We start from the raw sequence: 12,688 nt of genomic DNA, 5'->3' as shown, positions 1-12,688 counted from the left end.
TGGTATTGGCATGAGCGGGAGGGGGCCTGCAACCACCATGCCGGATCCTACTCTCGCTAGTTCGTCCGCGGCGTCATTGCCATATGATCCGCTGTGCCCCTTTATCCACTGGATAATTACTCCGTTATGCGTTGCAATTTTTTCCAGGGCGATGTGGCACTCGATTATTAGTTTGTTGTTGGATTTTCTGTTCTGTAGTGCTTTAAGCACGGCTGCACTGTCCGATATGAATTTAATGTTGAAATTGTTGACCCCTAACCTGTATACAGCTTTTGCTGCCTCGGTCAGAGCAACACATTCGCACTGAAAGATCGAACTGTGTTTGCCGAGCGGTATAGATATGTTCATGTTGAGGTCAAGGGAATGTGCCCCAGCTCCTGAACCGTTCTGTGTTTTGGAGCCATCTGTGTAGATGCGTAGTTCATTTACTGCAGATTGGTCCCTTTCCTCCTCCTTCAATTGTATTTGGTATTTCCTGTTAAACGAGTGGTATGCTTGAGTTCTGTCACACGGAGCGGCAATCAAAGGTTCATATTCGATTGCTTGGTTCAGGATGGTTGTGTGAGAACTGTAATGGTTTTTGCCCCATAGACCAAGATGGTATAATCTTGTGGCAGCTATAGCTGCTTCTTGCTGTATGTATAGGTCAAGGGGTGTAATGTTAAGGGCTATTTCCATTGCCATTGTTGGGGTTGTTTTCATACATCCAGTAACTGAGGAGCATGCAAGTCTTTGGAAAGATCTTAGTTTGTTGACTGTGGTCGTAAGTTTCGACCTTGTCCACCAAACCAAGGCCCCATATACCAGCATTGGTCTTATTACTGATGTGTATAGCCAGAGAGTTATTTTCGGGGAGACACCCCATTTATTACCAAGCATTTTCCTGCATTGATAGAATGCAATTGTGCTTTTGTTAATTTTGTGATCAAGGTGTTTATTCCAGAGAAGTTTGCTGTCTAGTATGACTCCCAAGTACTTGACCTCCTCCTTAAGTTTAAGCTCTGTATTAAAGAGTTTCGGTAAGTTGAAAGTACCTGGAGCTCTTTTGTTGGTGAACATGATGAGTTCTGTTTTAGAAGGATTCACGGAGAGTTCATGGTTTTCGCACCATCTCTCTATTGTTCTGAAGGCTTCTCTCATGCGATCGCATAAGGTTCCCTCAAAATTTCCTGATATAAGTACGGCAATGTCGTCTGCGTAACCTACCGTGTAGAGGTCGTTGTCGTTGAGCTCCTCAATGAGTTCATTAACAACTAAGTTCCACAGGAGTGGCGACAGGACCCCTCCTTGTGGACATCCTCTACTTACGATCCCACGTGTGGTAGTGTTTACGGTGAACTGGATTGCACGGTTTTTCAGCATGTTGTTTATCCATTCTATGAGGGTTGTTGGTACTCCATGTATGGTAAGAGCGCGACTGATACTGGTAAAGTTCGTTTTATCAAAGGCCCCTTCGATGTCTATGAAGGCACCTAGGGTAGGCTGCTTTGAGTTTAGCGAGTTACCAATGCGACTTACGACGCTGTGGAGTGCTGATTCCGTTGATTTGCCTTCACTGTAGGCGTGTTGGTTGGTGTGCAGTGGTTTGTTTATACATATCAGGTCTCTGATCTCTTTGTCGCAAAGCCTCTCCATTGTTTTTAGTAAAAACGATGTGAGACTAATTGGTCGAAAGGACTTGGCCTGTGTGTAGTCACCTCTGCCAGGTTTCGGAATGAAAATTACTTTCACTTCACGCCATTTCAAAGGTATGTATCGGTGAGCTATGCATGCCCGGAAAAGTTGAACCAATTGTTCAGCTATTATGTCACCGCTCCATTTCAGGAGAGCCGGAAAAATACCGTCTAGTCCTGCAGCTTTGAAAGGTAGAAATGTGTTGATTGCCCATGTAAGTCTTTCTCTGTTTATTACTCTGCTTGCTATCTCCCAGTCCGAGCTGCTGGTTGTCCTACTTTCCTGGGAATTCCATGAGTGGTCATTGTCCGCAAGGAATCCTGGGAAGTGAGTTGACAGTAGTAGTTCGCAGGTTTCTGTGTCATTTGTTGTGTAGCTATTATCCGATTTTTTAAGACAGCCTATTGTGTGTTCTTTCTCTTTGGAAAGGCAGGCCTTCACTTTGACTGCTTGGTTGTTATTGTCTATGTTGGTACAGAATCGCCTCCAACACTCTTGTCGTCTGTGGCGAATTAGTTTTTTGTATTGTTTCCTTTTAGTTGTGTATTTGTCCCAGTCACTTTGTGATCTACTGTTCATAGCTGCGTTGAACAGTTTCCTCAGCTTCCGTCGATGTTTCTCTAGTTCGAAACACCACCAGTGTTGCCTACCTTTGTTTTTGGGTGTGGTAAGAGGGCAAGACCGTTCGTAGCTAGAGGTAAGTATGGACGTAATGTTGTTCGCATAGTTGTCTAGTTCCGTTCTGTCAAGGTTGTCAGGGAGGCAGAGTTGTTTCCCTACGTAAGCACTAACTAATCCTATGAATTTGGATTTGTCCGTGTTCCGGGGTATCCGTCTCGGCTGGGGTTTTGGTAGTGATATGTCAATAGTAAAACGGATCCATCTGTGATCGGAGCATGAAAGCTCGCTGGACACATGCCAATCACGAATGGACCCCGAGATGCCTGTTGATGTTAGTGTTAGGTCTATTATGGTTTGTGATCGGGCATTTATGAACGTTGGTTCCGAGCCCTTGTTTTGTAGAGTGAGATTATTACTAAGAATAAAAAGAGCTAATTCCTCACCTCTGTTGTTCGTCTTACTGTTGCCCCACAGCGTGTGGTGCGCGTTGGAGTCAGTGCCGACGACCAGCTCCAGCTTCTCCCTCTCACAGTACTCAGCCAGCTGGCCGAGCTCTGGTGGTGGTATCTCCCCGTCGCTCGGCATGTACGCTGAGGCGAGGACGATGTCGGGGAGGTGTGCTGCACTGGTAATTCTTACTGGTGTTAAATCCCTTGAACAGAATTCGTTGATTAGTGTTGTTTGTACATGGTTGGGTAAGAATACGCATGTTCTTGGTTTACTTACGGAGGTATCCAGTATCACTTTTCCTCCGCTATTTCCGAGACCACAAATTTTGTTCTTCCTGATCCACGGCTCTTGGATCAGGGCTATGGTCTCTGCGTTGTTCTCCAGCACTCTGCGAAGAGAAGCCGTCGCAGTTTGGCTGTGCTGGAGGTTGCACTGCAGGATCTTAGTCTTCCCGTAGGGGGGAGGAGTAGAGGACGCTATCGCTAGCTTCGCTCTCTCCCCCTCCGCCGGAAAGCACTCTTCATCCAGGATGAAATCCGGAGAAGGTGGATCCTGCACTTCCATCGCAGTCGGAGTTACTACTCGTTCTGCCGCAGTTACGGGAGCCACTGTCGACGTTGTCGGTTTAGGATCCGTTTGCTGCTCAGCAACTATCGTAACTTCCGACTGTTTAATATTTGGTTTTGTTTGATGGGAACCATCTTTGTCCATGAAGCGAACGTAGATGTTTCCCATCATGTAGTAAATCCTTCTTTCCTGGGCCCTTAACACGTCGACATCAGTCTCGGGAATACGGAAGAACAGACAAGTCCCTGGTGGGTCTGTCCTGATCCTCTCGTGTGTCAGGGTCCAGGAGTTCATGTTCAGGTTACTGTTCTGTTCCGAAAGAAGTTCCCGCAGTTCTGTGGTGTCCCCGGTTTCCCCTGGAACGAAGAGCAGGCACGGCACCTTCTTCGGGATGGCCGATTGTGGTCGAACGACTAGGCTCGAGTCTTCCACTGGAGAGGCCATGGTTTGGACGGTCTGTTCTAGCCAGGCTCTGGTGAAGTCATCCTCGCACCAGGTTTTGAGGACGCCATCCGCAAAATGAGCCTTGCCTCGGAATTTCAGGTCCTTTCTGGTTTTGGCTGGGAGTGTCAGGTTGGCTCTTATTTGTTGCCTGAGCCTCACCTCAATCTGCTTCCTGAGATCCTCAGCTTGGTCTTGTGTTAGGTCAGAGTAGGGTTCCACCATGACCGCAACACAGAGTTCGTTGGCCAGGTAGGTGGCAGCCGCTTCTGCGTATGTCATAGAACCCCTACCCGTCGCACCAGCGGTTCTGGGTTTTTTACCTTCCCCGGTTGGTGTGACGGTGTCTTCTGGACGTGTACGCTTTTGCGGTCTTGCCTCGTTTTTTGGGTCGTTGGTCCTGGGTTTCTTACGGCCTCGCGGTTTCATGCTGCGCTTTTGTGTGCCAGCAGCCAGAACGGCCCTCGTCCCAGTTGCAGGTGCACTGGGTCCACTCGTTGACGCCTCCCCTTTAGGTTTGGTCGTCGCTGGGCAGGACCCGAGTTGATGCCTCGCAGCATCTACCGCTTCTGCGCGTTGTGCCGCTGCCTTGGCTCTGGCTTTCATGCGCCGCTTCTTGGAGGCCGATTTGGGTTTTATTAAGGTGTTCCCTGGTTGTTTCGGCTTTGATGGTGATTGGATCGCGTCTTTCAGTGACGTCAAGTCCATAGCCTGGTTGTCCGATTCGGTCCCTGATGCCGCTGAAACAGACATCTCCTCCGATTCCACCTTGAACAGTGCCGCCAGGTTCACCTCGGATGGCTCACTCGTTGACGCAGCCTTATTAGGCGCATCGTGGAGTGAACCCTTCTTTGGTTCCCCTGGTGCGGCGACTATCTTCGGCAGAGAAGTTGGAGCTGCCTTTCTTGGCGCATCTTTGGTCGACGCTACTGGTACTTTACGGAACGCAGCCTGGGTTGGCGCATTCCGCTCAGTCACCTTTTTCGGCGTGTCCCCTGACGCTGCCTCTTCCAGCGCTTCTTTGGATGATGTGGTTGGTACTCCACGGGACGCAGCCTTGGTTGGCGCATACCGATCGGTATCCTTCCTCATCATCTCCTGCGACGCAGCCTTGCACGGCGCATCCTTGGATGACGTGGATGGTACGTCACTGGACGCAGCCTGGGGTAGCGCATCCTGTTCGGTACCCTTCCTCGTCGGTTCCTCGGACGCAGCTTTGCTCGGCGCATCTCCGGTAGAGTGTCCAGGTGCATCAAATGACGCGACCTTGATTATTGGTCGTTTTGGCGCATCTTGCGACGCAGCCTTCGATGGTCGTTGCTTTGGCGCATTCGTAGACGCAGCCTGTTGCTTCTTGTTTTTTGGTTTTATTGCCTCTAGATCCATGAGTTGGTTTTTTATATACTTCACCTCAGGAGCTCTCCACCCTCCACGGAGCCCTCACTTCGGGGACGTCATTCGTTCCACGAATGATCGCCAGAGCTACTCCCTTGGTATAGGTCCAGCAGGCTGAGAAGTGGACGAGTCCGCACGCAGCGAAGCACAGCGAGGACACCTACCTCACGAGACGATGAGGCAGGCTAGCCCCAAAGCACCGCGCCACGCCGACTGTCACCCCCCAGCTCGCCGAGCCTCGCTTGACTGCCCGCTTATGGGGAATCGCAGCCGGTTGATCGTGGTTAGCTACTCCACGACCGCCCGTTTGAGAGGAAATCCAGACCGAAGAGGTGTGTTGTGAGCAGCATACAACTACAGCCGGTACCCTGCTGCACTCAACCGCCAGGACTCCTTCATCCCTCCGTACGGGTCACCGCGCACGGCACAAACACGCGGGAGGTCATTACTATCCACCTTCAGTTTTTTGCTCGATGATGGACACGCAAGGACATGACCTCTTCATCCCTGCATTTGTCGCCCGGTAGTTTCGGTTACGTCTATTTCATAGGGAACTAGACCAATAACAGGGCGGCAACCTCGTGAAGGATATCTACCGAACTTGCCTTAAGGATCTACACGACTTGCGCTCTCCCTTAAGACCGCGCCTCCCTACCGCCTCTGAAGGAGGTGGTAGAGTAGGCCTGCGTCCATATCTCACTTTTTTTAATGAGATATGACTGCAGGCCCGCCCCAAAGGTAAATCTCTTAAGGGTAAATGTATATGACTATGGGTATGGGTATGACTTTCAGTCATTTTAGAAATTATTAACGTCTTGCACTTAAATCGATACAGTAGTTTTCGCGTGAAAGCGCGACAGACAGAATTACTGTCGCATTTATAATATTAGTAAGGATGTAAAACAACGGGCTGGAACTGGACTACAGATAAAAAAACAAAGAACACAGGATATATTCTATTATATAATTTATTATTGCTTAATTTCTGTTAAAAGTAACTTTTCGGTTTTCATGACTATTTGTAGGAAACTGGGATCAAGTAAGCACATTTTCATAAAATTTTTATAATTTTCTGACATTTGAGTTATTGATTCCGATATAATACCTGTAAAATATATAAAACTTTAAATTCATGATTTTGATTGGTAACTAAAATAGTTTATTGGTAGGAAGGTATAGAGAAATTGGTTGATCATAAATAATGTTCCCTGATAGACGTCTCCAGACGTCTGTTGGCCGCAGCTGGACTTTATAGCTTATGGAGCGGCTGAAGGCCAGCTCCTGCCTGACGGATAGGACTTTAGTCTGAGGGCACCACTAGGGGTTCGAACCTCGGCTCAGGCCATCGTAATTTCGATCCCCGTTTGAATTGGACGGGCGAGATCGGAGGGGCGTCTGAGTGCGCCGGTGTTTTTTAGTAATATGATACAATAGGTATTTTGTTTTTTTACCTTTACTAGACAAAGCAGTCTTCAAAACTTCGTCAATGTTGCGGTATTGAAACTTCTTGGTTTCGGAATTACTGCAGTTGTGGTTAATAACTGGGAAGTATTCTCCTAGTTTCGTAAAACATTGCACTGGGTTGCAATTTACTTGAAATTTCAATTTACGAATCTGAATTAGCAACGATTATGATCAAATTAATATTTAATTTATAACTCTCATCGGTAAGTTTATTTATGAAAATAAATAATAAAATAATAACAGTAGCCTAAATTACTGCTTATAACATTAGCTATCTGGGAATGAAAGTCATGTTTCAGAGATTAGCAAGAATTGACAGACGGATAGACAGAAAAACAGTTTTTTTATGTAAGTATAAGTTTTTTTATGTATATACTTTCAACTCGTTTAAGTGAAAAGCTGTTAAAAGCTGACAATTTGAAAATACAAACAGACAGTTAAATTTTATTTATTTGTATAGAATTTAAAAATGTCCAATCGTGACCTCAGTGTCGATTTAGACGTAAATGTTATAAATATCATATTTCATTCAATCAATCAATGTTATGCAGTACAGTCAATATTAAATCAATAAAAAAACTGCCGAATTGAACACCTTGATTTTGGCTAAAAAAATACTTGATTTGCTTACTTCTTCGTTTCTGTTGCATACAATAAGAATTAAAACATCCTCTTTATATATTCCTTTCATTTTGCTACTGAAATTTAAAGATTCCAGTATTTTGTTGTCATCTGTGATTAACAGCTGATCAAAATGAACTCGTAACACAATTTTTGATGTTCTAACTTCGTATTTAACCCATTTTCCAGTCTTCCATACCATTAACTTATTAATGACTGTCGAATATATATCTGTAACATATAAAGTTTTCATAAAACTTTTAATTCCACAATCATAATTATGAGACATTTTAATAGTATCAATTAAAAGTACCTACAATTCTAGCAATACATACCGCACATTTTTATTAGTTCTGGTACACTCAAAGAATCATACAATATTTTACTAACAAACTAGAGAAAAGCGGATACAATTCGCGCCAAAAATATATTTTTTTAATTTAATATTATTCACTGTATTAATATACGGTCAATGGAAGCCGAGGTTTGATTAAATGATATTAAGAATTATTTGGTTCACATAACGAATAAAAAATATATAAGGATAATATATTTTTTAAATATAATATTTTTATATTTAAAAAATATATTATCCTTGCCAACTTTGCAAAAAAAACAACAAATTTTTACTCCATTGCAAATACATCTAATAGCATAGTAGTACATCCATTGCAAATTATTTATATATATTGCGTTTGCTGTACTGCCCAATAAGTAATGTATGTAACCAACCACTCTAGTTAATAATATATTGAAACAGGTTTGTTTGGGAATTTCAATTTAGCAGTAACCATTGCTAACTGTTTGCAACTGAAACAGTTAAATGAAAAGTAATAGTGAAAGCTGGCTCTAACCCTACATAGGCTCAATCTGTGTAGTATCTGTAATAGTTATCAATGTCAATTTTCGTATCTGTCAAATTTGTTGAGTTGTTACTTGTCAACAGTGTTATTAAAAATTCGTGATCAAAAACTTATTTTCAATTTTATAATATTGAATGATTATTTATCCCAATTTCTAAGTTTTGTATACCTTATTTTCTTGTGTTATATGAAATGGCTGGGACGTATTATTTTGTCATTGTCGGTCATTCTGATAATCCAATATTTGAAATAGATTTTATTCCAGCCACCAAAGAAGTTAAGGTATTTATGGGGTAACAAAATAATTTGCTTGGTATGTTTAGCAGCATATCCAAGGTATCTAATCTAATAAAAAAAATGTTTATTTTTTTAGAAAGAGGACAACAGACATTTAAATCAGTTCATAGCTCATGCAGCTTTAGATTTAGTTGATGAACACATGTGGAAAGTTACAAACACATATTTAAAATCTGTTGATAAATTCAATCAGTGGTTTGTTTCTGCATTTGTTACAGCGAGCCAGGTAATTAGCAACAGAAATTCGTTATGTATAATATTTTATAATGGATGAATATTGAATAGTACACCTACGTGAACTAAAAATATAGGTTGATAGGCAGTGAAGGCGAATAGAATGAGCTTGATGCTAGGTCACTTGCCCAAATTCTCCAGAAATTATCCACAATGATTCCTAAATGTGTGGAAGTCAACCTAACATGGAAAATTCCCAGCATTGCAGTCACTATTCACCATTATTTACAATCTCCTCCCACAAATATGCTATACATCTGCATCTGCTTATTTGTATAGGCTTACAGGACCAGTGTAGGATGATAGGATGAGCATGTAGTGAGGTCAGTTAGGCCATTGACCATATTATAACAAATTCGTCATGATTGTTAACATAAAGAAATGCATTGAGGATTGACTTATTAGGATATATTACTTACTGGTCATGTATGTGCTGTCATTCACCTCTTACCTAAATTTAAGTTAATTATGTAAGACTTATAAGAAACATTTTGTTTATTTATAGATGCGGTTTATAATAGTACATGATGCACGAAATGAGGACGGTATCAAGAATTTCTTCACAGATGTTTATGATGCTTATATAAAATTGATGCTAAACCCATTCTACAAGGAAGATACACCCATAACATTACCAGCTTTCGAGAAGAAAATACAATTTCTTGGCAAAAAATATTTAACATAGTCAACTTATAATCAAACACTATTTTTAAGACTAATTTATGTAATTACAATTATAAGAGATGTAAATATATGTATAAAAGTATATAATAAAAAACAAATTCAATTATTATTGACAATTTATTATAAAAGGCTTCTTAAAATATCACACAACTTGTAAAGGCGGACAGCTATGCAGCTATAAAGCACTCTCTTTTATAAAGATCAAAACAATAGTCAGGGATATTTAGGAATGGTTCACATAATTACATTTATTTTGTATGACAAAATGTACAATTTTGGATTACAACCAGTTCATTAATTGCATTTGTATTTTCACATACATCCCCTGCATCTTCAGCTGTTTATTTCTAACAATTTGGTGTCCATATCTTATATATCACAGAACAAAAGTGTCAGAAGACAAATTTTATTATAGAATATTCTAGAAGAAATTTAATAACAATTAAAAACTTATGATCTTCTATTCTTAACATAACAAATTAGAAAATGTTAAATCAGCAGATTGGAGTTTATAAGCTCTTAATTCCAGCTCCCATTATGTCTCCAGCAGTATATTGTGATTGTTAGCACTCTGCATGGTTCAAAGTATATGAGCTTATTTGGTGAAATAAGCTTTTTAAAGCTGTGTTTTCAAAAATTCTGCCATATTTGTGTTGTTGCCATTCACTTCTGACAATTGTTCTGTACATAAGAGTTTAGATAGCAGAGTTATGTAGAAGTCATATTGAAAGTTAGTAATTATTAAATCATACAATTCAATTTCATATACATATAATTGTAATGATATTATTGTCAGAACTATTAATATAAGTGATTATTATTTAAAAACATGACAAAATGTTTTTATCACTATTGTTTCATAATATTCCAATTATAATCTTAATAAGCAAAATTAAATCATTCTCAAAAAAGATAAATATGAGACAGTGTCCAATTAATATAAATCAGGGAGACCAAGATCTTCATCTGGGATGCCTTCATTTGAGAAGTCATCTGTGAAAGAAAGAGTATTATTTAATAATATGTTGACAGAGAAATGATAGGTAATAATTTTTCTATATAATTTTGTCATTTCATTATTATAGCTTTGCCTTGATATATAAAATTCTCATGTCACACTGTTAGTTACCATACTCCCCTAACACTCAGTAGGTCTAAGAATCAGCTTTAAATGAAATTATTCCATATTCTTTAGTAGTGAGGTGCAAAAGCTTCGAATGATAAACAGACGACAAAGTTGAACACAAAATTACTGTAAAATTTCTACACACTAAAAAGATCGTGACATCGTGGGTTTTAGGAACAACCCTTAGGCAAAATAAGGATTGCCCTTATGCAACATTAACCCAAATCCCTTGAAAATATAAAGATTTTTACTTTTACATAAACATGTGAATTTATGTATAAAATAAAAAAATAGTGACCTGTGAAGAACTCATCTTCGTATGAACAATCAAACTCAGCACTGTGCTGAATGGTGGTTGGAGGTGGTGTGCTGGGTGGTGAGAACTGCTTGAGAATCGGGGGCTCTGGCACTGGCAGATAATCAAATAAATCTTTATGGTAATTATCTGCAATGGTAAAGTACATCCCAATTTATTGTTGTAAATAACATAACATGACCTCTTTGGTACATATACCATGTATTTCCGCTTTTTGTCTATTTATTTTTGTACTATGATGGTGGCAAATAAGCATACAGCCCATATGATGGATTACCGTAGCCTATGGATGCCTGAAACACTTAGGAGTGTACAAGTTTTTTAAATTGGAAGCTAACATCTAATCTTCCATTCTGGAACATTGTTCTAGTAGTGTAAAGTGTAGAAGTGAATAAATATATTGCAAATTTTTGTCTATACACAAATAATATTTCTATAATTAAATAATAAGCATTATGGATGGGTTTTAAATATAGAAAATAAATAAGCAAAAATATAGTTCTAAAATTAAACAATAATAATAGTAAAACAGAATACTAAAAAAATACATTTTTCAGAAAATGTCAACAACATGTAATGTTGTTAAATGTAGTTTATTTTGATGTACCTTTTTCTTATTTCTTATTTTTACTGTCTCTATTCACCCAAAGGTAGTCTGAAAGAGATTGCTTAGAGAGAAGACCAGCTTTTACATCAGTTTATGTATATTTTTTTACCATTTTGTTTTTTTTGTTATGTAATTAGCAATTATCATCATCTCAGCTTCGAAGAGGTCCATTGCTGGACAAAGGCCTTCCCAAAAGATCTCCAATTGGTGCAATAAAGAGTATAAATGTACCCACCATATTTGTTGGATGGTTTTGTGAACAACAACTCATCACTGTTCCATTCATTCTCATTAGTCTTAGTGTCTGCATCCGTGTATATGAGAGACCCCATGTTCACGGCTCGTGGTGTAAATGCCCTCCTTGTAGGACTACTTTGAAGAGCTTTACCAGCGTTTGAGAGGAAAGACTTCTTCGGCTTTATGTCTCCCTTTTTCAAAGGCTCATTTGGCTTAATGGGGCCAGTGGTAACGGTTTTCCCCATATTTTCTATAAAAGTATATGTAAGAATTTTATTTAGCAATGATATACATCCTAGCCTACTTTTTTTTTCTTTTTGGACTACTGTAATGCTGTCGCAGGCCACAGCTGCCCACACAGCTTCACGGGATGATAGAGGGCGAATGCACATGGCACTACAAATCCGCGGAAGGACTTATGGAGCTGCTGAAGGCCAACTCCTGCCTGACGGATACGACTTTAGTGTGAAGGCACCGCTAGGAGTTGGATTGACTTGGTTCAGGCCGTCGTAATTTCGACCCAGAACCCAGACTTAGTCGTGAGTTCGAATCGACAGATATCAAATTACTTTGTACGTGCCCTTTCATATTTCTATTTGATGATAGAAAAAGCGTTTTTAAAAAATACAAAATAGGTAGTGGGTAGGCAAAATGTTCTGTTCACCACGATGTCGACATTTAACAATGCTTCTGACCACACTATCTAGAATCAGAGTCGTGACAGATATAATAAGATAATCTATAGTTATTACTTACCAATGTTCGCTAACGGCTGGCGCGAAACATTCTTCATAGCTTGTCTCGTCAGGTGATCGCCAAATATATCAAAAAGAGATTCAGCCATATTTGTCTCGTAATAAGTATTAATATTATAATCTAAAGTCAGCAAAACAAATTAGTTAATTAATAAAGTTTAATTTTATGTACTTTGTTCAAATCTGCGATATTCAGTTCAACGGCTCCAAATTCGTATACAATTTTTTTTTACGAATTCTATTTGTTATTGTAAGTTGTCAGTTCTGTGTCATTATGTCAAGTATCACTCAGTCACACAATCAATCTATGACTGCAGGAGCGCAGTTGCCTTTGCC

The 12,688-nt window shown here is 40.2% G+C and overlaps 3 protein-coding genes and 1 pseudogene across 4 annotated transcripts; 1 reads left to right on the top strand and 3 right to left on the bottom strand.

The window, feature by feature from the left end:
* Positions 1-3,181: 3,181 nt before the first annotated feature.
* LOC131846510 (uncharacterized) lies at positions 3,182-3,978 on the bottom strand (annotated as a pseudogene).
* Positions 3,979-4,031: 53 nt separating this feature from the next.
* LOC131846410 (enolase-phosphatase E1-like) lies at positions 4,032-5,139 on the bottom strand. The gene is made up of 2 exons (XM_059195693.1): positions 4,077-5,139; positions 4,032-4,042 (listed from the first exon to the last, which is right to left on the bottom strand). The coding sequence occupies exons 1-2, from the start codon at positions 5,137-5,139 to the stop codon at positions 4,032-4,034; spliced, it is 1,074 nt and encodes a 357-aa protein (XP_059051676.1).
* Positions 5,140-8,167: 3,028 nt separating this feature from the next.
* LOC131846427 (trafficking protein particle complex subunit 2) lies at positions 8,168-9,415 on the top strand. Its single transcript, XM_059195717.1, has 3 exons — positions 8,168-8,378; positions 8,470-8,619; positions 9,133-9,415. The coding sequence occupies exons 1-3, from the start codon at positions 8,289-8,291 to the stop codon at positions 9,310-9,312; spliced, it is 420 nt and encodes a 139-aa protein (XP_059051700.1). The 5' UTR covers positions 8,168-8,288; the 3' UTR covers positions 9,313-9,415.
* Positions 9,416-9,431: 16 nt separating this feature from the next.
* On the bottom strand, positions 9,432-12,576 carry LOC131846426 (uncharacterized). 2 transcript variants are annotated; one of them, XM_059195716.1, is made up of 4 exons: positions 12,354-12,576; positions 11,596-11,847; positions 10,736-10,846; positions 9,432-10,304 (listed from the first exon to the last, which is right to left on the bottom strand). In XM_059195716.1, exons 1-4 carry the CDS (start codon positions 12,439-12,441, stop codon positions 10,246-10,248), a joined length of 510 nt encoding a protein of 169 aa, XP_059051699.1. In that variant the 5' UTR covers positions 12,442-12,576; the 3' UTR covers positions 9,432-10,245. The 2 variants fall into 2 exon arrangements, with proteins under 2 accessions (XP_059051699.1, XP_059051698.1); XM_059195715.1 differs by having other exon boundaries at positions 9,435-10,304; positions 10,736-10,882.
* Between the last annotated feature and the right edge of the window lie 112 nt (positions 12,577-12,688).

This window comes from Achroia grisella, unplaced genomic scaffold (assembly GCF_030625045.1).
Source record: "Achroia grisella isolate CSIRO2021 unplaced genomic scaffold, CSIRO_AGI_Agris_v1 utg511, whole genome shotgun sequence".
Taxonomy (NCBI): Eukaryota; Metazoa; Arthropoda; class Insecta; order Lepidoptera; family Pyralidae; genus Achroia; species Achroia grisella.
Note: the sequence above shows the minus strand (reverse complement) of the source record. Positions and strands in the feature narration are given on the sequence as shown.